Raw genomic sequence first — 24,883 nt, forward strand, 5'->3', positions numbered from 1 at the left:
AATATACAAAATACAAATTATAATATTGCATTATAGTGCATTATTGCAATAACAAAAAACGAGGTACCGCCATTGGCTAATGGTATTTACTTTTTATTCTTTTTCGTTATTATTACTGCGGCACGATAGGTTCCCATGGGTTATCGCCTGTCGGATTGGTGGGGTAGACAGGATGGTTGGTGATGCGGCGCGCACTTTATAGTTGTTCATAGATCGCAACATCTTTGTCGACGCGGTTTCTTCCATGATTCATTCGGGGTTCACACAGTGTTATCAAATCAAGTAGAATCCATCATGGTTTTGTTGTTTTGTAGTGTTTACGTTTTTATTGATGCCAAAATTATGTATTTAATGCGATCCAAGATCAGTCTGACATAGGTTTGGCGGACTTTCGTATCGACCGTTGTGTTAGTGTTCGGCGAACGGTGCTCGCCATGTACTCGAAAGGCAAGGGGTCGTCGGTGCCGTCGGACGCACAGGCCAGAGAAAGGTTAGCGCTTTATGTTTACGAATACTTATTACACACAGGCGCCTCCAAAGCGGCGCAAACGTTCCTCAGCGAGATTCGCTGGGACAAAAACATCACATTAGGCGAGCCACCCGGGTTCCTCAGTTCTTGGTGGTGCGTATTTTGGGATCTATACTGCGCGGCGCCCGAACGCCGCGATAACTGCGAACATTCCAGCGAAGCCAAAACATTCCACGACTATGGTTTTGTTAATCCGACCAATTACAACCCCGGTGGCGTCAATGGCATTGGACACAACACTGGACCGTCTCCTGGACCAATGGGCCCGATGCCGCCCAACGATTCAATTCCTCCCGGACCCGGAATGCCGCCAAGCTTTTTCAACAATTCAAATATGAGACCGTCTCCCACTCATCCTGTATCACAATCGAGCCCTCATCCACCACCCAATGCTCCCCACAATCAAATGATGAATCAGCCTTTTATGGGTCCTAGGTATCCTGGTGGACCTCGGCCTGGTGTAAGAATGCCACCCCATATGCCTAATGATTTCAATAGCCCAAACCAACCTATGATGAATAATATGGATATTATGCGTCCTGGACCGCCAGTAATGAATCCAAGAATGAATCTATCACGAGGTGGCTATGGTCCTCCAATGCGAGGTATGCCTCCTGGTAATGTTATGGGCCCTGGCCCCGGCCCTGGAATGCATCCTGGTATGGGCATGGGTCCAGTCGGTCGACCACAATGGACACCAGGTAATCCAAATCATCCAATGGGCTATACATCTTCATCTCCTGGAAATTACCCACAAGGCCCCCCTGGTCCTGGTACACCGTTGATGGCGAGTCCTCAAGATTCAAACTCTGGTGGTGAAAACATGTATACAATGATGAAATCTGTACCTGGCGGTAGTATGCCTGGTGAATTTTCGATGGGAAATCCTGACTCTGCAGGACCACTAGGTCCAATGGGACCAAACTCAATGGGCCCTGTAATGAATGGTGATGGTATTGAAGGTATAAAACGATCTCCGCCTGACGGGCCAAGCACACCAAGAGATGATAGTGGTAGTGGTATGGGTGATTATAACCTAGGAGGATATGGTGGACCTGTGGACAACGATCAAAATGAATCTGCGGCAATATTGAAAATTAAAGAAAGTATGCAGGAAGAAGCAAAAAGGTTTGAAAAAGATTCTGACCATCCAGAGTATTACATACCATAATTAGTTGTGGGCATTTTAAAAGCAACTCATCATCTCTGGTATTTAGAAAAAATTCTTGCCAAAATGTATGTATATTTATATTATTAATTATTATTTATCACTTAAAGGTTTAAAGATTACTTAATATCATTGTAAATAGTTCCCAGCGTGTCATGTGAAAACGCTGTCAATATTATGCGCTTCTTGTATTTTGTTATTTCTTTTATAGTGTTTTAAGAATTTCTGTGGATCACCTTTACTCTTGTATGTTATATTTTAGATTATTGGAATTTAGATTAATAACTTATGTAACCAAAGGAGTATTTCATAAATATCCATTTTGGGCTTAAAGCTAATTACCATTATTGCAATGCAAGTTATTATAATTTGTCCCCTATGGAAGAATGGACATAATATTTATTTCAATACATATTTAATTTTTTGTATAAGTAAATACATTAACTTAAACCAAGCATAATATCTTTAATTACAAACAATTACCTAATAAAAATAGCATTTATAATCAACAATAGACATTAATGTAATATAAATAAAATTCATTATCTCCTTTAAATAATATATTAATTAAAAATTGCTAAATTTATAATTTGGTATATTTTGATCTTATTAAAATTATGTTTATTTTTTATAAGTTGATAAATATTAAGTATGGACTTACTTAATAGTTACAACTGTAATAAAGTTATTTTTATTTTATTTTATTTTTCCTGAGGAACTTAGTTATAGATACTGAAATTTTTTCAATATAAAAGAACTTTCAGTATAAACAATTTTATACAAAAATTTAGTGTTTTCGTGCTAGTTTTACAATAAATGGCCAGTGATGAGTTAAATTTATTTTTATCAAATATTGATATTTGTTTTGTGATGACATGTGCTTAAACCTTGCGTGATGTCTCCCTAACCTTAAGTATACCTAAAAAATTATAAGATAATTAATAATCTCTAATTTGTAAAACAACTTTAAAATATCCTTGAAATTGTTGGTTGGGATACCAGTTCATTTAAACAATTAGAGGGTTATATTTATATTTATTATGCCCATTATTTTAATTAAACTAATTACAAACTTTATTTATTTTTGTTTGAACTGTATTTATAAGACGGGGGAATGAGAAAGATGTAAGATGATTCTCTTATAGACTCATCACATTATCCTAGAGTGTACCATAAATTTATATTGTATATTAATTTTAACATTTAATCTATTTTTAAACCATTTTCATCTTTGTGTATCTATGTTGCTGACTTAGTGAGAGGACAACTTAAAATTTGTTGTTAACTTGCATGAACATTTTTTTTTTTTTGAGAATTATGTAAAACGCTCTACTGCGTTCTGATATTGTTCTTATTTAGTGTTATAAAATATTATTCTTAATGTTTTTTCTACATAGTGTGACTATATTCTCCCAACCAAACCCTGTCCATAAATATTTTCTTCATAAAGCTTGATGCAATTTATTAATTAATTTTTTTTTTTAATTAGTTAAGGTAATATCTAAGTATTCAATATTTGTATAGTATTAAAAGTAGTCTAGACATTATTATTTATTATACTGATATAAAAATAAAATATATAGTTTGGCTCAAATGTTTAAAGCGCTTTAAATATATGCGCAGATAATTTTGAATTATTATTAAGTACAATTCATGCTTTAATTATGACTTCCATCTTAAATGAACAATTCTATCTACATTTATTTTACATTCTTTTTCATGTGCATTCATCACTATTTTAATACTTCTAGTTTTTTGTACCTCATTTGTTCTTTTCTTTTCTCCATTTTAAATTTAGTAATTTTCCACACTTTTTTTAAGATTCTTTTGAAACAAACTAAATTATTTCAAACATTAATCAGAATTTTTATTCATCTGTTAATAAATCTAATTTGGTGTCAACATTTAATGTCAAGTATTGTAAAGTAAATCAAAAAATTAAATATGGTTATTTAAAATTGTATTGTTAATTTTCAAAAACCTCAATAGCATATATTATTATGTATGGTCTTATATCAATATTATAAATAGACAAAATATTGTCAAATGTGAGGATCTATATTGCTTTATTGTATATAATATTGATGTGTACATATAGGCTGTGGATAAAAAATAATATTTAGACAATTATTAAAAACAAATTGAAAGCAATCTACTTATTGTTAATCATACAAACCTATTTAAATTTTAAGGTAATCTAGAAAAATAAATACATTTATAATATATATTATTGATAAGTCCGTAATAATTCTTTCCATTTTTCATTTTTATCCCCTTGATCAATCTAGTCTTTTTGCCTTTATCTTCTTTATATTATTTTAAAATGAAAAATAAAGAAAAGAAGTATATGATATACATACACATATTATACATTAAGTCAATTAAGTATAAAATTATTGTTATGATAACAAACATTTATTTATCTTAATTTCTTTAAAAGATTGTTTATTGACATTTAGGTCCTATTATTTTCCTTATTATAATAAAATTTAATTCTAATAAATATATATAATATAATATATTATATAGTTTACAAAAAAAATCATTGTCTTTATCTTATTGATCCTTTTATAATTGAGAAACAAATAGGTACTTCAACATCAATACATTTGCCACCAGGAAAATAAATTGAAAAACTAGTACTGAATTTATTCAAAAATTGAATCATCTAATTCAAAAATGGGCAACTCAAAATTACTAGAGAGCCAATTTTAGAAGATTAAACGGGCCAGAACATAAAAAGCAAAAAAAAATGTCATTCAAAATATGCGTCTTAAATAGCATTTATTTTATTTATAATGTGAATTTTTAACTTTAAAATTGTATCATGCAATTTGAAAATATAGCATGAGCCAAATAAAGAAGGCTCATGTACCACCAGTTGCCCACCCCTGATATAACTAAAAATAGTTATAAATTCAAATAAATTGGTACTTCTTGTAATTATCTTATAGAAATATTTATTAAAAAATACCATGTTGTACCATCTAACAAAGGTCAAAAGACTAATTTTATGATTAATAAACAACTGTCAAATATAACTTATCTAAGTGATAAGTGTTCTTCAAACAATAAAATGTTTGGGGTATATGATTACCTAACAACTTGTGCATCCTTAACAGTGAAATTATGGAGTGATAATTAAAAAGTTCTAATGGTTTATATGTTTATATTTAATAGAATAGAAGGTAATAATTAAAAATAATTATAAATTTTCAATTTTATAATGAATACCATACAAAATATTTTCAAGGCCAAATTGAATAATGTATTTGGGATGATTCATGTTAAACCATTACCAGGTAAGAGTGTTTAAGCTATAAGTATAACAACTTATTATTAACAATTAACTACTTAAATATTTCATTATTACTGGATATAAATTGATTTCTATGTTTTAAATTATTGATAATGATACTCAGGTACACCGTTGTATGGTAGAAGTATAAAACAAATAATATATACTGCCTGCAAAGAGGCTGAAATATATATGAAATGTGGAGTAGTAAGCATTCAACAGTGATGCTTTTTACAGCGCCCAATTTAATTATTATAACTATAAATTATAGGATGGTATTGTTGTTGAAAACATGCATGATATACCTTATGTACCTGCTAAAGAAATAGGTCCAGAAATTGTGTCATCAATGACTAGAATTTGTACATCAGTTAGACAATTGGTACCTGAAGATTTACCTTGTGGTCTACAAGTGGGTTGGAAATTAGAATTATTGTTGTACAGTATTTACTAATTTGTCAATGACAACTTTAGATATTGGCTGCAGCCAATGAAGAAGCAATCGCTGTTGCACATGCAACAGACTTCCAGTTTATTAGGGCTGAAGGTTTTGTTTTCGGCCATGTTGCTGATGAAGGTTACATGGATGCATGTGCTGGTAAGTTATTGAGATATCGCAAATCAATAGGAGCACAAGATGTGTGTATATTTACAGATATAAAAAAAAAACACAGGTAATTTCTTTGAATACAGTAAACTATTATATTTATTTAATCACATTAAATCTGCAAGTTGTATAAGATTAAGGACTATTGGCCAAGAAAAAATAAATTTTTTTTATCGTTACTCATAGTTCACATGCTATCACTCAAGATGTAAGTTTAATCGAAACTGCTAAAGCAGCAGAATTTTTTCTAACTGATGGAATTATAGTAACTGGAACTGCTACAGGACAACCTGCCGAACTACAGGACGTAGTTGGTATATAATAATCATTTATTTAATTTTATACATGAACATTATGCACCATTATATGTTATCTATCATTATAGAAGTGAAAAAGTCTGTTAATGTTCCTGTACTTGTTGGATCTGGCGTAACTGTTAACAATGTACACGAGTACAGAGGTGCAGATGGATTCATAATTGGATCTCATTTCAAGAAATGTGGCATGTATGAATATTTTTTATATGCCTATACTTATTAATAAGCCTACAAAAACAATAACTGGAATTTTTGTTTATAGATGGCAAAATGAACTTGATGAAAATGTTATTCTAGAATTTATGAACCGCCTAAAATCTAATTGAAATAAAGAAACTCAATTGGTTCATTACTGAATGTAAGTTGTCGTATACTTGATTTCATACAGAAAAATCAACAAACAAAAGCCATTTACATAATGCGATCTTCATTTTTATAGTATGACATATAAGTATTGTACTTAAAAGTTAACTAATAATTAGTTACATATTTCCAATAAAAATAAATTAAATATTAAAAATAATTATTTACTTACAATACAAACTAATATAAATGTGAAAAATACCCTAACTTGAAAATAATATTTACATTACAATTTGTACTTTTAAGTAATATATATTACATTAGGAAGTATTACCTACCACACATGATATCAAAAATTATTAGTTAATTGTTACAAGCTACATCTAAACAAAAATGGAAAACATAACTGAGATCTCAAATGGATGGAGCATAAAAAAAATATAAGTTAAAAAAAAATTGTTTATGATTTTCTATACTGAATTTCTTCCCACTAATTTTTTTAATGTTGATCCAAAACTGAAAACAAGATTTCTTGCTGAAGCCATGTATGACATATTTTGATTTGATTTAACAATTGTTGTATCCTACATAAGACAAATTAATAAATAATAAGACATTAGTATACTATTACTGTCTACAAAAGTACAAAATATTACAATTAAAAAAAAAAGTTTTAATATTAAAACATTACTTTAAGACTGTTCAATGATTTCATCTTTTTAGTTGGACTTGAATAACAATTGTCATCACTTTTGTTTGTATTATCTTCCTTTTTTCTTTTGACCAATTTCAAAGGCCCGCATCTTTTCACTGGCATCAAAGAGTTGGCTTTGCACTAAAATATTATCATTTTTAAAAAAATATAATTAATTATAAATAATGCCTATCAATAACATACTTTTTCAATAGATTGTTGCAACATTTCTACCCAAGAACATGTAGCATGAGGTGCATCCATTGTATAAAATACAAATTCCACAGACTGACAATTTATTGAAAACAATCCTCTTTTATACATGACAGATTTGGCTTCACACTTATTAAGTGGCAATACTCTGAGACAAACCAACTTTTCTGGGTCCACCCATTCTTTACAATACAGTATCATGTCACTAAGCAATATTAAATAGCGGGGAATAGATGTACTGCCTTCAGGTGATACTTTCATTAGAGGACCTTCTTTAATTAATTTACGGCCTGGTAGTACTATGTTAACTTTGCCACAACCTGAAAGACTACGTTGAATGCTTACTAATCTGGACATGTTTTCTTGTTCTTGAACTAAGTTGTTGATATGGTCTGCGACTTTACTAATTTGTTCTACAGCAGCTTTATACAAAAAATATTACATTACAATAAAACAACAATATTCAATTATAAATTTTATAAAATAGAGTAAACCTTTCTATTAATGTAATTACATACCTTTAATGTCATTATAGCCTTGATGTTCAATAGGAGTGTAATTCTGGAGTTCGCGTAAAAGCATTAAATAACGAGGTATTCTTTGAATGGGAGTTATCAAAAGTGAATTTAATTTAGCTGATACTTCTGGCCTTGATTCTTGTGTACATACAAAACGATAGAGTTTTGGATGAGATTTTGGTAAATCCTAAAAGTACAAACAATTAGGTTTTCAAATCAACTAAACAATAATAGAAATAATTTTTACTTGAAGTGTATCCAATACATTCTTATAATTGAACGCGTAAACTGAATAAAGTTTGAGAAAAGGGGCAGTGTTCAAGAAAACTTGTCCAATATTTTCTTTAGTTGGATGCAATTGAACCAAAAGTTCTTTATTCACATTCAGTATTGTCTCAACATTACCAAACAATTTACTGATGACTTGACTAGAGGCAAGTTTTTGTTCTTCTATTGGACGTTTAAAAAACTATAGCCAGAAAATTAAATATTAAATTTAAACAATGTACAGGAATAAATGACAAGCGCGATACTCTCGAACAGTACTTACTGTGATCAATTTATCTAACTGGTGAATATAATTTGTTTCAGAAACGTATATCTCTTGAATAGATCGGATTCTCAACTTTGCGATGCGTTTTTCATTGTCATCACAAATATGTTGGTCTAGGTCTCGCAATACTGTTATACAACAACAAAACAATTAGCGAGCATGCAATTAATGGAAGTTTTAAAATAATTTTGTTTTTACCTTTTTGTTTGGTTTTGGCAGAAAGTATGTTTTGTTGATCCAATACTCCGCGCAATTCTTTGACAAAATGATTCGGCGGCGTCATAGGCACAAAGGAATTCATTTCATTCATTTTTTAAGCAATCAAATCAAATCAGTCGAACACGATAGGTACCCAGAAACGGATCAAAATAACTGAGTTGTCAATAGACTAAAGCAATTCTTTTCTTTGTAGATTTAAGATTAAACTTGCGTATGGCGACTATTATAGGAGTTAGGACAAACTATTGGATATTATTATTGTAGCGGAATACCTGGAAAACGGGAGAAATCAGCTTCAGCTACATATAATCATCAATCCGCAATATCTGCATTCGAATTAATTACGATTTACGTCGTTTTTCGGAAAACGTAAAAAAAGTACGTTACGACCATTACAGTATGACCATATTGACGAAGTTATAGTCGCCGATTAGAACACAGCGCTGGTAGCTTCGTAAAAAATTCTGAAGATCACAGAAAACAATAGAATTGTCTTCACCTGTCGATCCATTATCGTTTCTCCCGAAATTATCTTGTAAGTTTCATTTATTATTCGTCAATTCGCCTTGTTACGAATCGTAAAATAATAATTAATAATGATATTTACGACTGAAAAATCATAAAATGGAAATCATTCTACGACCAATATCGATTTGCCTCACTGATTTTTAATTATTAAATTTCTTTCCGTTTTCAGTGTATGCACTGTGTATTGCCAGATAAGTTCATTCCTGTAGAGTGAATTGAGAATTCCGGGATTGGACAACAGTTTTTAAAAATAACCGTCGTCGGTCGAAGAATTTTTGTTTTTTTTTTTTTATCTATTCATTATTTTGTTTTTGAGTATTTTCTATTTCCATTTCCATTATTATTTATTTCCAATTTCTTTAGTTCTATAGATCTATAGACTGTACTTGTGTATTAGTCGTGTAATTTGTAGTCGTAGTGTAGAGTGTAGACTATAGACGTGTATGTATCAATAATCGGTATAATAATATGTACTCCTATTGATTTCCTGAAATCATATTTCAATAGTGTTTTACAATATTTCATATCTTCCATCTCGTTTGTTTTTAGTTTTTTACGACTCCTCCAATCGACGTAGTTTTCCAGCTCCTTGAGACGACCATTGCTCTCTGTCATTGAAAATTTTCCGTCTATTTTCCAATTATCCTTTTCCCTCATTTGTTAACCATGAGTAATTTCGCGCTCAAGTCGAAAGAAAACCGAGTACAGAGACCGCGACCACCTCAAGTAACCACCGTTACATCAAACACGTCGTCTGCATCTTGTCGCTCAGTGGGTTTCGGGACGACCACAACCACCACTACAACTGCAAAACCAAGTGGTGCACAATACCGCCGATCAGTGTCTACAGCTATTGGCAAGACACCAGATCTATTAAATCCGCCAAAGTTTGGTGGTCAACAGTTGTCCAATCGCAGTTGCAAGCCAGACATCACTAAGAATCTGCCTGCCAAAACCATACCAAAACCACCATCACAGCCATGTCAACCTGCTGCTCAGACAAAGTGAGATATTTAATGAATATGAATGATTATGTTTTAGACATATAACGGTGACATAGTGGTAATTTGGGGAAAGATTAATGAATTTAAAATGCCATGTTGTACAATATAATTGCATGTCCTTGAGTATTGTACTAAATACAGTGTATTTACCATATAATATTTCCAATCGATTAATCTATGTAATGCACTTTAGTTTGTACCTAACTCAAAACTACAAACATATACAAATTTGTTAATGTAACAAAATTATAATTCCAGAAATGTATCTATTAAACTAAAATAATATTAACCTACTTACTTTAATTTAAATTTTTTGTTGACTTGGTTATGTTAACTGTGATGATTTATAAAATAATATTATATATCTTTAGGCTATAGGAAGTTACATATTTAGTAATAATTTTAAAAAAGTCGTATTCTATCACTGGATGGTTTCACTCAGGACTCCTTATATTAGGTATACTCATTTTTATTTTACCTCTATTATTATCGAAGCATTGTCTTAATTGTTATATGTGCTTAGCATAGATTTTAAATATTCTTTCCTTAAATAAAAAGTACTTACTGTTACTTTCAGCTATGAAAATAGTATAGTTTTTGGTTTAACCTTTAACTAGGGCCAAATATTTTGGAAGAATATTGCCACATCACTTAAAATAACTACTAGTTGTAACATCCTACAACTTAATCTTTTGATGTACAAAACAGAATAGGTTAATTAATTAACACAAATTTATTTTTATTTTTTATTTGGCTCCAGAAACTATGGCCATTATCACTGGATATTTGTTATGATAGGCTACGGTATAGTAGGTTATGGAACACATGACGTACTTATATGTGAAACATAGTTTTGTCATTAAAAAACGAGGATGGTTATCCATCCAAGAGCTAGTAATGCTAGACAGTACTTAACCATAACAATAACATCATAAAGTGACTACATCCAAACACTACACCATGCCATTTCCCAATACATAATAAGAATTATAATTTGATACTAATTTATTTAAAAATAGATTTTATCAGTCATTTTAACATGATTATTATTTTATCATTTATCACAACAATATTATTTTTCTTCTAAAAATGTTGACATAAATTATTGACAAAAGGCAATCTCAAAACATTTTTTTAGGATACTAATGATATATGACAATGATATTATACAATTTTTATACCTCAAAGTTGTGTTTTTTTTTTAATTTTAAAGGTTGAGTGATAAATAATAATTAATAATATTAATATACAGATATTTTCCTTTATTTAATTAATAATTTTAAAATTCCCTCATTAATAATTCTTTTTATAGATTTTTAAAATTTAATTTTATCGTTATAATTAAATAACAATAATATCTAGTTCACAGAAATATTTGTTTGGATTAAAATATTTTATGATTAGATTAATTATTAACCATAAAATATTTTCTATTTTAATGTACTACAATTAATAAGTATTAAGTTGAAGTAAAACAGTTTGTTCTTCATTCCTTGCTATAATTGTTTTTAACCCTTAGAGATTTTTGAAAACTTAAGACGTTAAATGTGTTAGTACTTACACTTTTATAATTATTTCACTAAATTTAATTTTTAATTTTTATACTAACTTTATCTTATGTAATAGTTACTAAAATGAGTGGATATTCATTTTTTTTTTTTTTAAAGTATGCTACTTTTTTTTCAGGGTTCCTTCCAAAGAAGTATTTAAAGTTCCAACTGTTGCCAATATACCTAAAAAAGCTACACAAGTAGCCAAACCACCTACAACAGTTAATCAACTCCAGAATAATATGAAAGCAGCCAGTCTAGATGAAAAACCTTCTACTGATCAAGAAAATAATAAAAATATGGGTCTATCAAATAAAAAAGACGAGTAAGTTTATATCATAGCAGATAATTTAATTTTTAAAGAAAATTATCAATTATAGTGTGCTTTAATTAAAATAGAATGAAATGGACTTTGGATAATTTTGATATTGGAAAAGCATTGGGGAAAGGAAAATTTGGAAATGTGTATCTTGCCAGAGAAAAGAGCTCTGGGTTTATTGTTGCTCTTAAAGTTTTATTTAAAACGCAAATATTAAAAGCAAATGTTGAGCATCAGCTTAAGAGAGAAATTGAAATTCAAACTCATTTAAGGTAAATACTAAAACACTTTAAAAAAAACCTGAAGTAAGTTAAATTGATTTTTTTTTTTTAGACACCCTAATATTGTACGCATGTTTGGATATTTCCATGATGATGCTAGAGTATATATGATCCTAGAATATGCACCCAAACAACTTTATAAAGAATTACAAGCTCAAGAAAATCAACGTTTCTCTGAAGTCAAGTAAATTATACAAATAATATATCAATAAATATATAATCAATTTCCTCCAACTTTAAAATAGTTTATCAATACGTGTTATAAATATTAATATAAAAATGTTTAATTTGTAATATAAATTATAATTGAGAAAAAAAAATGTCTAGTTGTTTTGTTAAATTAAACATTTAAAATATTATTGATTTAAATAATTCTTAAGGTCTATTTAGCTATAATTTATTTTATTGAAACAATAAAATTAGATGTATTCTACTTTTGTGTTAAATAGGGCAGCATTGTATATTAAACAATTAACAGAAGCATTGATTTATTGTCATGATAAAAATATTATACATCGTGATATAAAACCAGAGAATCTTTTACTTACTAAAGGAGGTGACTTGAAGATAGCTGATTTCGGGTGGTCTGTACATACACGTGATTCCAAGTAATTTTCAAAAAAAAAAAAAAAAATACTTTAAGTTAAATATTTACACCTATAATTATTATACAAATTAATTATTTTTATTTTTCAGACGTATGACATTATGTGGAACCTTAGATTATTTACCACCAGAAATGGTTAGCGGTAGCTCTCATGACAAATCTGTCGATGTATGGAGTGTAGGTGTCCTATTATACGAGATTTTAGTTGGTAAACCACCCTTTGAAGCTCCAACATATGAAGAAACATATAAAAGAATATTAAATGCTCAATATATTTTCCCTCAACATGTTGCTCCACTTGCTAGAGATCTCATTTCACGTGTAAGTAATTTTTAATCCACATATTTTAATAAATAATAATTTAATTTTCTCTCGTTTAGTTATTAAGAGTAAGACCAGAGGCTCGTTTACCTCTCCAAGAGCTGTTATTACATGACTGGATAAAAATACACACAAATCTCTAAAAGTAACAAACATTTTAAGATTTCAATTTTATGAAATCTGATTTTTTTTATGTATAACTATTAAAAAAATTGAATTAGACTTTTTTTATAAATTAAATTTCTCTATTTTACTTGTGATAGTGTCAATTTGATAAAGTGTAAAAAATAAAATAATTGTATTATCAATTAATTATTGACTTAATAATATTAATAATAACAGTTATTTGTATATAAAACTATTTTTCATATTTTAAAAGCTCATAAGTCTTACTTAGGTAGTTTTATTATATTTTTAAAAATGAATTGTGTCATATATTTTATATGCACTATTATATTACTCTACACTTTTGTTAAATATGTACTACGTTAAGTAAAATTTTGGAATAGTTTTTTATATATTAATGCAAGTATAAAAAAAAAATATTTTCATTTATAATAATTTTTTATGTATAAGTGAAATTGATTTGTTTCCTTTCTATGTAAAAAAAAAGTCCACACTAAACTGTGATTTATATATACTTAATAAATTCCATTCGATTGGATATTTGTTTAATATAAAAAAAAAAAAAAAACTAGTTTTAATGTGTACATACAAATAAGTAATAGTATATTATTTTTGACATTATGTTTAGCTTTCAACATGTTGTAAATCAAAATATTTTTATAATGAAAGCAAATAAAATAAATACTTGATTATGTTTTTTTTTTATGTTTTATTTCATAAAAATCATAACTTAAATAAATAATCATTACATAATGTAGGTATTTTTTAGTATATCCTTGTTTGGTTGAAATGATCAAACTCATACTTTCCATTTTCTGTTCACATAACCAGACTTATGCTTTAGGGAAGAAATTTATCTAAATAGTAAGTATATAAATTGTAAATATAAGTACATGTCATAAACAATATATAATTTTTCAAAATTTAAAATTAAAGAATCTCACTTTTTCTCCATTTTTAACGAAACAGTTTCTGATCGCTTTTCCAGCTGCGCATTTTTCGGCGGTTTTCGGATCGATAATAACTGTAAGAATAATAAAATAAAAATCACTCGATTATCATCAAAATAAATTTATGTAATTTCATGTTTATCCGACTCTCACGACTTCAATTAATTGTCACAATTTCGAACCTACCTTCTTTTTCACAAGTCTCTATTATTGTCACCGCCTTCTTGTGTTCTTCTGGTTGATTAGCGAAACGTATTTTAGCCATCGCCTTACCATCGTCCACACTGAACTTGTTATTCTTTAGCAAGTTTAGATTTTTATATACGCACTCTAAGTAGCACCTTTGCTGTTCATTCTGTGGTACTACTGTGTTGCTAACCAATGCCATGATTTCCTGAGGTGCATGCAACTCATCTTTACACTTTACCGCGATTGTGTTCAACTTCTGTTTAAGAGCTACATGTCCTTCAGTCATCTGTGTAAACGAATAAAATGTATGAATAAATAGAATATCATATAAGATCAAATGGCAGACAAAAATATAAACTGTTTTAGGTATGTACCTATAATTTTCTATGCTAAATGATTAGAAAGTTATACTGATATAAACTATAAATAGATACTATTCATTTTAATAGCTTACATCCCGTAGTTGAAAACCTAAAACAATTATAAGCCACCTTTTACCCCAATTAATTTTGAAGAATTGTGAAACTTCATTAATAGAAAAATTCATTATACTTAACTTCCTTAAAAAAAATTTTAAAAACATTTGTTTAGTTTATATTTAAGAAATTCCGTCTATTAAAACATTTTACAATTTATAACTTTATTTTTAAAATTATAATTCTTTTGTATAATGCATTCAATTCGAGTCCTAATTATCACTTATATAGCCCTTTAAATGATGATTGACCGTGGCTTTCTGAATTACGTATATTTGCAGCGCATGTTTTAACTTGACGTTTTTTAATATTTTAATACAAGATAGCTATTACCAGAGGTGGATTTCCCATTAGGCACTATAGACAGCTGCTCAGAGGGCAGCAAATTTTGTAATGTTTTATTAAAAAACATCAAACTTATAAAAAAAAAAAAAATGAAAAATTTTATATTTACGAAAAATAATTAATAATGTGCATATTAGTTTTATATTTTATATTTTTCTAAATCGTATATGGTATACGGTTGTGGTAACTTGTTCAGTTGTCACCTATTATAGGGGCGCCACATTTTTAGTGCCTAAAACTGTCAAAAAGATAAATCCTCCTTTGGCTATTACCATTGACTTAATTTTATACACAGTACCAGGTTTAAAGGGAAGTTCGATATACTGGAGCCTTAAGACTGAGTTTATTTTAACACTTGAGGGTGTTAAGCTGATGTCCTGGATTTAAAGTGATCAATTATCATGAATTATATTGAAAAAATATAGTAAAAAAAAAAAAAAGTGCCTTATTTTATGAAATTATACGCACCCGTTTATTTGAAATTTTTATGAACTTTTTCCAACTATAATGATTTGATTTAAAGAAATACATTACATTAACTATGAGGTGTACCTAGTTGAAACGTTTTCTTTTTTAAATCTACCTTTAATATTTATCAAATATCTATTAAAAGAATAGGTATATATAATTAAGGGTCTAGGACATATTGGCACTGACTATTTCGGCACGGCGTTATTTTTTAAACAAAGAATACTACTATTACTATAACTATTATGAAAAATAACCGTAATAAAATCGTCAAAAGTACAAATCAGTTATTAGTTAAATATAGCTGTTATCGTGTAACGTAAAAACCGTCTATGTATTGGTAAGATAAAGGTAAATATCTATTGCACTTAATATAAACCGATGAATGTGTAAATGTGTAATGTATCAACTGTAAAGCAATCGGTGTAATCCAGTCTAATAGTTGATCTGTCATAATTTTCGTACAAAAATTTTGAATTAAAATGTCTAAGTTACTATGAAATCGCGGACGTGAAATTTTACCAAAAGACGGTTTCATGTATATTTTTGATAAATTTAATTATAATCATACAAAGCGATTTTGGAGGTGTCGCAATAAAGATATATGTAATTGTCGAATTCATACCGGAATCGATGATTATATTATTAAAAAAAAAAAAAAATAATGACCACACGTATGATACGGAGGCGGCTAAAATTGAAATAGAGGCTGTAATTACAAAAATAAAGACACGTGCACTTCAAACAATGGAGCCTACATCAGTTGTAATAAACAAATGTGTTGGACTTTTATCGGAAGCAGCTAAAGTAAGTACAAATTTCAGACAGCTTTTTATTTTTATAAGGCCCGTTAATTTAAATTTAGGAACAATAATAATCCGACGAGCGCGGATCCCGGTTCGAGTCTCTCTAGTCCAAACAAATATTTTTTTAATTAAATTATTTAAAAAAATATTTTTTGTTATTTGCATTCAGGCCACTTTTTCAAATAATTCAACATTGAAAAAACCGGTTCGTCGAAAACGTCAAGAAATCCAAATGGCACCACATAATCCAATTGACCTAACTATACTAGACATCCCATCCGCTTATACTATGTATTCTCCATCAAACGGCAATGAGGAAAAATTTTTACAAAGTGATAAAGGTCCGGGTCCTAATAGAATTTTTGCTCGATTTAGGAGTCTTGATATTTTGGAGAATTCGAACACTTGGTACATGGATGGCATATTTAAAGTTGCACCTCCATTATTTAATCAAGTTTATGTAATATTAGCGGAATATTTACACGGTATTCTGCCTATGGTATATATTTTACTCCCTGATAAACAATCAGTGACATTTGATAATATGTTTTTAACGTTAAAAAATTTAAGACCGGCTATAAAACCTAAATCAATTTCATGCAATTTCGAACAAGCTGCCATAAAATCAATAAAAAAATCATTTCCTGTTGTTAAATTATACATAATTATATATTTATTATTTTGAAAATTCTATATTGATGTACCTGCGGCGCTAAGATATCACCGCGCCGAAATAGCCTGCGCCGGTATGTCTTTGTGCCGAAACAGGTGAGCCAAAACGGCGATTCCAAAAAAGAGGTGCCGAAATGTCCGATTCCCTATAATTAATGTTTCGATTTATTTATAGTAATATTGTTTTTGAGGGGCCTCCAAAGTTAATAATTACACGCCGGCCTACGCATAGTGTTGAATCTTATCTTAGTAGCCACTTAGTATTGATTAACTACCTACTGAATTACATTAAATGTCAGTGCAAAGAGTCAAAACAAATCGCGTGCTATCGTTAATAGCAAATTATCTTTTAAAAAGATTGGGTTGATTAGGATTTAATTTAGATAATAATTTGTAGCGGTTTATACTGTTGGCTTAGGTGTGGTGGCGTTTCCGGGTGCCCCGGAAGAAGACTTTACAACGGTTGGCCGCTCCGTGCCGTTGACAAACGCTCCGCTGGCTGTCGTGGCCGTGGCATTAGCTCCGGACTTGGCAGCGATTGAACTGTGCGCATGGTCCTTGGCGTACGTGGTTTGTTGATGGCTTGTTGGCGTAGACGATGACTGCACCGGCAGGCGAGTGGGAGTCACGGTCGTCGGTGGTTTCGTCGTTCCGCTCTTGTAGCAAGTGGATATATTACACGGGTCCGAGCTCTAAAGATGGAAAAAGGTGAAATGTTAATTTACTATTTCGTTACTGTAAACATTTATATACCAATGGTTTTCAACCTAATTAGACTTGCTATCAATTTTAAATAATTAAATGTTTAAAAACCCGTTGAGTAGATAACCACTGTGTTGTACAGTATGCACTTTAATGGATATGTCAAAAGATAAACAAATAATATTCTCAGATCCCATCATCCCCCCCTCATCATAACCAATTATTTTTAAAAAATACTCAGAATTTTCAATTTTAATTTCAAAAAAGTACCAATTAAATCTAATTCACTACTAAAATTCGTACTTGAAGATGATAATCAAATTTTCTAAGAAAGTTCTTTAATATAACTTATAAAATTATGAATAGGTAGGTACAGCGGAAAACGATAGTCCTTAAAACTTTTTGCGTAGAACCGCATCCCACCCAATTTTTGAGCCTCTTTTTAAACATTTTAATTAAATACTAAACTTGAGACCCAATAAACTGCTTGAATATTCATTATTGAGCCTAAAATATTACACGAAAAATCTATCTGTGTATATGTTACGGGCAAAAGCCGAAATCGGGCAAACCTCAGAAATGCCCGGACAAAACGCGAATTGCCCACAATCCTTGGGCAAAATGTCATATTTCGGCTTTTGACTGGGCAAACCTAGTTATGACCAACATCATTTGGGCAAAACCGCCAAAACCATATACTGACTTTTATCGTAAGGACAAAACCGTAGAGTTTTAAATACGTTCGCTAATATTATAAACAAATTTAATAATTATAAAATAAGTATTATTGTACAAGTATAATTAAATAAACTTAATTAATATATTTAAACCTCACTTGAGTCTAACTGTAGCGTTTTAAATTGTGTGTAGTTCTAATATGTGTAGCAACAAATAAACAAAAATATTATTTTTTTATTATTATATTCAATTATATCTGTACAATATTTTTTATTAATTATTTATTTTAACATTATAGAGAACCTAATATTATTATATGTTTATTTTTATACGAGTACTTAATATCATTATATTTTTATTATTATTTAAGTGTATTTAATTATATCTGTACAATATTTTATGATTATTATTTTTTTGTATTTAATATTAGTGGTTATTTAAAACGCTACAGTTTGACTCAAGTGAGGTTTAAATAAATTAATTTTATATATTTGTACAATAATACTTATTTTATAATTATTAAATTTGTTTATAATATTAGGGAACGTATTTAAAATTCTACGGTTTTGTCCTTACGATGAAAGTCAGTATATGGTTTTGGCGGTTTTGACCAAATGATGTTGGTCATAACTAGGTTTGCCCGGTCAAAAGCCGAAATATGACATTTTGCCCAAGGATTGTGGGCAATTCGCGTTTTGCACGGGCATTTCTGAGGTTTGCCCGATTTCGGCTTTTGCCCGTAACAGATATATTATAATATTATAAGATTATACTTTATGTGTATTATGAAATGCCTAATGATGTGTTTGTAAACCTTCATTGTCTGACGGTAGGTAATAACCTTTAGGTTGAAACTTGACTAATAGAGTCATTTATGATTTGTACAAATATCAAAATAAATTATAATATATAACAATATAACTATGTATACAATAAAATCCTGATAAATATGAAACAGTATTAAAAAGTTAATATTCGAATGTATACGCTTAATGGCGTAGGACCTACCTAACTAAAATGTTGGCGTACTGTTAAAAAAAATTGGAAATTTAAAAGTATTCATTAATTTTTTTTTTTTTTTTTTGACACATGAATATATTTACTCGAAACTCTTTGACCCATATTATAGACCTATAAATATTTCAGTTTTTTTAAAAAGCGCCCCGAACTTTGAACTCTAATAGATGCCCGACAGAAAAGCTACATGAAAATATGAGTTCGGAAACTCTGCAGGTATCCATATAAATATAATCTATATTTAAAGACCTACCTATACCTAAATGGCTATTGAGTAGTAATTAATAACCAACTGTCCCGCTGTTAACGTTATATTGTGTATGCGAACATGCGGTATTAAATGGCTTTACCTGCACGGTGGCGACCAGAGCAACCAGGACGGCGGTCGCTGCAGATACCTTCATAATGTCGACGAATGTACCAAGTACACACGATTATGCTGCAAGAGCTGATCTCGCACGATGATTTTTGATATCGCAATGTGCCGTGTATTAAATGATATAAAGGCTGCCCACGGGTGTGTCCTTATGTACAATAATTTACAACACGACACAACGGTAATATTGATTTCTGTGGTCTTCAAGCTGCAGTATAATGTCACCTCGTACGGCGATCGACGCGTTGATTCGACTGACGCCCGGCCGCGGTACCCGAGATCTTTTATACATGCCGAATGCCTTTGTCGCGGTGTTATGATTATGACCTCTGTGCACATTAAATAGCAATGAAATGCAATATCTCTGCGGAGACCAAATTGACGCGAGGACATTGATTTTTTTTTTCCATTTTCCCCCCGAACGCGCTTTACATAAGTGACGCGTCCTGTTTGTGCGGTGCACGTGAGAATTAAAGAATTAAATTGGCGCACCGCATATACATATACTCGGCGGTTCCTGAACAATAATAATAATAATCGTAATTTCAATTGGGGAACAAACACCGCATAAATCCGCGACGGCAATACAAAATTGCGTGTATATCATTTAACGGAGTCATGTGCGTTATAATAATATGTGTATATTGTTGTTATTGTTATTATGTATATTACACACATTTATATATATATATATCTACGTGCGTAAACATAGACGATCCAGACTCATCGCCCCGAAAGATTCGAAATACATTTCCGTGTTTTATTTTTATTTTTTTTTAAGTGAGCAATAATAATAAAGGCATATAATTTATGTACATATATAAATTATGAATACATTTATTTATATACATTTCGACAATTGAATTATAGAAGACTACCGTATATATTAATATTATTCCTGCAGGAATAATGCAAACAACTAACATATAGACATATCAAAATAGGTACATTTACATTATATGTCGTATTCAAAAATATTCGTCTGACATTAAAATTGATTAATCGTCTTGAAATCTACGGCATTTACGGATGTTTGCAACGGGAGGGACAAGAGAAATTGCGTATGAATTGGTGCAATATTATTTATATACATATATATACCATATACGACAATCTAAGGAAATACATAATAATAATATTATATAATGTGCGTATTATTATGTACGTTGGGTATAATAGTTCAATTATATATATGCTGTCGTTTATGATTTTCTTTATCAATTTCCCATTTATACAAAGGAGTATTCACTTTGGGATAAGGGAGGATTAGGCAGCCGGGTTTAAACTTCACAAGAAATTAAATGGTCTATAAGTTATTTAGGTGTGTATACTTAAAAGTTAATTCAAAAATGTATTTAAGTTGGTAGGCGCCTATATAATATATATATACACAATAATAATATGATCTTTACATATAGATAATTTTCAAGTATCAACATTTTAATAAAATGCATGAATGCATTATTACAGAAAAAAATAGGGGTAACCATACTTGGTGTCATAATTATATATGGTGTGAAATAATTAAAACACATTTTAATAACATAATAATTACAAGAATTCTCACAGATGACAGGTGTCACTATACACAGTATACACCTGAGTGTATAATATAGAGGTAGTTAATGGTTAGACTATAACCATTATAAATCATTGAAAAGGCTCAAAAGGCTGACTTTTAATTGTTATTAAATTTGATTGTACTCATACAATACATCAGGGGTCGGCAACCCGCGGCCCGCAGAGCAACTTTTGATGGCCCGCACAAAGGTGGTTAATTTTTGTGTTTTACTTTTGTTCAATAACATTTTTCATATAATTTTCAATATTATATAATTCTTTTTCCTTTATAAATAAAATCTAATCTAACCGTTTCATAATAGCAATACAATTATAAGTATTATATCATAATATGTAATTTTTTTTTTTTTAATGTGGCTGAAATATAATAATGGATGAACAATTGAAAAAAAAATGGCCCGTGTGGTTAAAAAGGTTGCCGACCCCTGCAATACATCATTGGAATTTCATAGTTGTTACGAAATATCTGTTATAGTGTTTTATTAAAAAGGTAAATAATTCGTTGTTATTATTATTACAAAATATATAAACTTTTTTTTTTTTTTTTTATTATTAGATAAAATAGAATATTTACAATCTGTAATTTATATACATACAATAAGTAAATATGATAATAAAGAAAAGGTAGGTATAACATGAATGGCGTGAGGAGGGAGGTCCACCAGTGTGGATACCCTCTAACTTGGGGAAGAGAGTTTTATTTTATTTTATTTTTTTTTTGATTTTTTTTTTTTTAATTAGTGCAGTTTGGGATTTAGAAGATCACGACACCAGTGTCTTTTTAATCGACGTGGGGGGTTATTAGGCATGAATTCACTGGCCAAGTTGGAAATCAATGGATTTGTGTGGTTAGCTGTTTTGGTGTGTAACTTTTTGTAGTAGTTTTTGGCTGTTTTGGAGACTGTTTCAATTTTAAATATATAAACTTATGACAGTATTAATAAGTTTAATCAAAGATGAATATAGTATAGCTAGGTACAGTTATTATGTTGAATTTAAGACCTACTATATCAATTGTTGCAGTTATAAAATGTTGTTAAGCAATAAATAATATGTGAATTTCATTACAATTATTTAATATTAATTTTTATATTAACCATAATACACGTATGTAGATATATTTTAATCAATTATTTTAATACTACATTTTACAATGTTTTTTTTTTTTTGAAATCAAGTTATTAATTGAATCTTAAAATATTGTGTTATAAATTTATCAGTAATTATAATAATTATTACGTCTCGGTACATTATAATAATAATATATTATAGTACCTATATAACGATACTCAACCAGACACCAGACTCGCCCTATATTTTATTTATGTAGGTAGAAGTTAACAGTTATTAAAAAAAAAAATGTTACCTATTAGCTACTTTAACATAATTGCCGATTGATTTAATCAATATGGCACAATTTATTCAAATAAACACTACGGTTTATTTATAGTAGTGAGTAAAAAAACGTTAGGTTTTTCCAACAAATAATATCCCCATGATAAACACATTTTACCAGCACAACCTATAACCGTTGATCCGTGACCGGATCCATAAAACTCGCACAAGCAACATTCGTCATCGACATTATTACTCATTAGTAAAGACCGGATTTATATGCATTTTAAATTGTAAAATATGCATGCAAACATGCACTAAAAAAAGTCAAAATATGCAAGGAAAAAATGCAAAACATGCAAAATAAAATTTCAATTTTATATTTGATTTTAATTTTGCAGTGATAATTATTTATTAATTTTATTACATTTTTCATAAACAAAAAGTTACATGTATAATATAGTACAAAAATTTAATTTTTTGTTAAATTGTAATTTAATTTTTAAACATTGATATATTGTAAAAAATATTTTATTAAAATTAAATAGTAGATACATTGGTGATATACTGATATAAATAGGAAAAAAGTACGAACAATTTTATTGAAGGTAGTAAATTATTAATTTGAAAAACAATAAGTTATCAAAGTATGTTCCATGTTTATTTCCGTGAAATTATGACGGCGATCTGTAAGAATGTACTTGTATGATGAAAAACTACGTTCGACATCAACACTGGTGATTGGAGCATATTTAAAATTTGCTATTATATCCAGCGAATAATTTGGAACAGATAAATCGTCGAAATTAGCACTGTCACCTTGAAGTATTTTTGAAATTTCTTTTAAAACCATTAATCCTTTATTTTTATTCAAAACGTTTTTACATTTTGTTTTAATTATTGTACTATTTGCACTAGTAGGAAGTTCATTAACAGAGTTTTCCACTTGTTCTAAAATTTTTAACGAGTCTACAAGGGACAAATTAGAGGTTTCAAGCTTTTTGATACTTTCAACGATACATAAAAAATTTGCTTTAATGTAAGCAAGATCATATTTTACATTAAATTTATTAAAAATTGATTTACAATTTTGAATGCATTTTGTATTATCTTCTAAGTTTTCAATCACATTTTTGAACTCTTCAAAATGATCTGCGTAAAAAAAGGCCGACTCTAGCCAAGTACCCCAACGGGTAATTATTGGCTGCGGTGGTAAATGTGTAATTGGCAACATTTCTTTATATAATTGAATTCTATACGGAGCCTTTGAGATATTCTTTGAGACGTAAAATATTTGATATTATAATATTATATAAACGTACCTATGATCTATGTTTTTATTTGTATATTTGTACGGTTTTTGTTAAAATATGCAAAAATATGCAGATCATGCATTAACGTCAGAATATGCAAAAATATGCAGTATAAAATTTTGATATTTAATCAATCAAGTAATGATTTGTGGACACTCATTGACTGCATGTATATGATGTTGAAAATAACAACATGCATTTTATGCAAAATCCGGTCTTTACTCATTAGATATTATATGTTTTGTATATTATCATTTTTATACATATATAAAATACTCATTTTCCGTATAGTTGTTCTAAATATAGGTAATAATGTTATATTATTCTACTACCAAAATCAATAATTTTCGAATAGACTGTGTGTATAAGTATACAAATATACAACTGTAAGGCAAGTATGTACAAATCGTGGAGCCATTTATGAGTTTCATCCCCCTCCCCAAAAAATGTTTACATTAAATATTATATTAATACTATTATAAAAATATTACCGAAATTATTTAATTTAAACCTACTCTCCTGATTTTTTTTTTTTTGTTTATATACCAGTATTATGTGACATAATATTTTTGTTTTATAGTATAATATTAGAACAATAAATTTATAGGTAAATGTTATTATCTTCAAACTTTAATTAAATTATTTTTACTGTCAATAATTTTACATTCTCAGCATATAGCAATGAAAGTATTGTTTTTATAATGTATTTGTGTTTTTTGTTTACTCCTAATACACCGATTAGATCCAATTTACTGTTACCAGAAACCACCCTTAATGTCAAAAGTCAAATCATTATTTTATTGCTACAAAAATTAAAACA

At 29.2% G+C, this 24,883-nt stretch overlaps 4 protein-coding genes and 1 pseudogene across 5 annotated transcripts; 3 read left to right on the top strand and 2 right to left on the bottom strand.

The window, feature by feature from the left end:
* Positions 1-265: 265 nt before the first annotated feature.
* LOC112592952 lies at positions 266-2,128 on the top strand (annotated as a pseudogene).
* A 2,640-nt stretch (positions 2,129-4,768) lies between these two features.
* On the top strand, positions 4,769-9,575 carry LOC112592944 (uncharacterized protein F13E9.13, mitochondrial). Of its 2 annotated transcripts, XM_025337116.1 has the most exons (8): positions 4,769-4,999; positions 5,120-5,202; positions 5,267-5,407; positions 5,470-5,669; positions 5,789-5,916; positions 5,988-6,108; positions 6,182-6,277; positions 9,497-9,575. In XM_025337116.1, the coding sequence occupies exons 1-7, from the start codon at positions 4,924-4,926 to the stop codon at positions 6,243-6,245; spliced, it is 813 nt and encodes a 270-aa protein (XP_025192901.1). In that variant the 5' UTR covers positions 4,769-4,923; the 3' UTR covers positions 6,246-6,277; positions 9,497-9,575. The 2 variants fall into 2 exon arrangements, with proteins under 2 accessions (XP_025192901.1, XP_025192900.1); XM_025337115.1 differs by lacking the exon at positions 9,497-9,575 and having other exon boundaries at positions 4,770-4,999; positions 6,182-6,414.
* On the bottom strand, positions 6,489-8,619 carry LOC112592942 (FYVE, RhoGEF and PH domain-containing protein 4). The gene is made up of 7 exons (XM_025337113.1): positions 8,399-8,619; positions 8,198-8,328; positions 7,895-8,116; positions 7,648-7,834; positions 7,121-7,551; positions 6,914-7,057; positions 6,489-6,806 (listed from the first exon to the last, which is right to left on the bottom strand). The coding sequence occupies exons 1-7, from the start codon at positions 8,508-8,510 to the stop codon at positions 6,693-6,695; spliced, it is 1,341 nt and encodes a 446-aa protein (XP_025192898.1). The 5' UTR covers positions 8,511-8,619; the 3' UTR covers positions 6,489-6,692.
* A 14-nt stretch (positions 9,576-9,589) lies between the features above and the next one.
* On the top strand, positions 9,590-13,328 carry LOC112592943 (serine/threonine-protein kinase Aurora-2-like). The gene is made up of 7 exons (XM_025337114.1): positions 9,590-9,951; positions 11,638-11,826; positions 11,901-12,092; positions 12,154-12,285; positions 12,551-12,709; positions 12,798-13,029; positions 13,089-13,328. The coding sequence occupies exons 1-7, from the start codon at positions 9,614-9,616 to the stop codon at positions 13,170-13,172; spliced, it is 1,326 nt and encodes a 441-aa protein (XP_025192899.1). The 5' UTR covers positions 9,590-9,613; the 3' UTR covers positions 13,173-13,328.
* Positions 13,329-13,923: 595 nt separating this feature from the next.
* On the bottom strand, positions 13,924-20,106 carry LOC112592985. The gene is made up of 5 exons (XM_025337170.1): positions 19,809-20,106; positions 17,469-17,753; positions 14,292-14,580; positions 14,100-14,179; positions 13,924-14,012 (listed from the first exon to the last, which is right to left on the bottom strand). Exons 1-5 carry the CDS (start codon positions 19,860-19,862, stop codon positions 13,989-13,991), a joined length of 732 nt encoding a protein of 243 aa, XP_025192955.1. The 5' UTR covers positions 19,863-20,106; the 3' UTR covers positions 13,924-13,988.
* Between the last annotated feature and the right edge of the window lie 4,777 nt (positions 20,107-24,883).

The sequence above is a fragment of the Melanaphis sacchari genome, unplaced genomic scaffold (genome assembly GCF_002803265.2).
Source record: "Melanaphis sacchari strain LSU unplaced genomic scaffold, SCAv2.0 Contig19_pilon_pilon, whole genome shotgun sequence".
In the NCBI taxonomy this organism is placed as follows: Eukaryota; Metazoa; Arthropoda; class Insecta; order Hemiptera; family Aphididae; genus Melanaphis; species Melanaphis sacchari.

Coding starts and splice junctions, on each gene's coding strand:
- LOC112592944 (XM_025337116.1), top strand. CDS start 4,924: ATGAATACCATACAAAATATTTTCAAGGCCAAATTGAATAATGTATTT. Junction 5,408..5,469: donor ATTTACCTTGTGGTCTACAA/GTGGGTTGGAAA, acceptor TGACAACTTTAG/ATATTGGCTGCAGCCAATGA. Junction 6,109..6,181: donor CATTTCAAGAAATGTGGCAT/GTATGAATATTT, acceptor TTTTGTTTATAG/ATGGCAAAATGAACTTGATG.
- LOC112592942 (XM_025337113.1), bottom strand. CDS start 8,510: ATGAATGAAATGAATTCCTTTGTGCCTATGACGCCGCCGAATCATTTT. Junction 8,329..8,398: donor TGCCAAAACCAAACAAAAAG/GTAAAAACAAAA, acceptor GTTGTATAACAG/TATTGCGAGACCTAGACCAA. Junction 7,058..7,120: donor TGCAACAATCTATTGAAAAA/GTATGTTATTGA, acceptor ATAATATTTTAG/TGCAAAGCCAACTCTTTGAT.
- LOC112592943 (XM_025337114.1), top strand. CDS start 9,614: ATGAGTAATTTCGCGCTCAAGTCGAAAGAAAACCGAGTACAGAGACCG. Junction 9,952..11,637: donor CAACCTGCTGCTCAGACAAA/GTGAGATATTTA, acceptor CTTTTTTTTCAG/GGTTCCTTCCAAAGAAGTAT. Junction 11,827..11,900: donor CTATCAAATAAAAAAGACGA/GTAAGTTTATAT, acceptor TAATTAAAATAG/AATGAAATGGACTTTGGATA.
- LOC112592985 (XM_025337170.1), bottom strand. CDS start 19,862: ATGAAGGTATCTGCAGCGACCGCCGTCCTGGTTGCTCTGGTCGCCACC. Junction 14,581..17,468: donor CCACCACACCTAAGCCAACA/GTATAAACCGCT, acceptor TCGTTTACACAG/ATGACTGAAGGACATGTAGC. Junction 14,180..14,291: donor AGAGACTTGTGAAAAAGAAG/GTAGGTTCGAAA, acceptor TTATTCTTACAG/TTATTATCGATCCGAAAACC.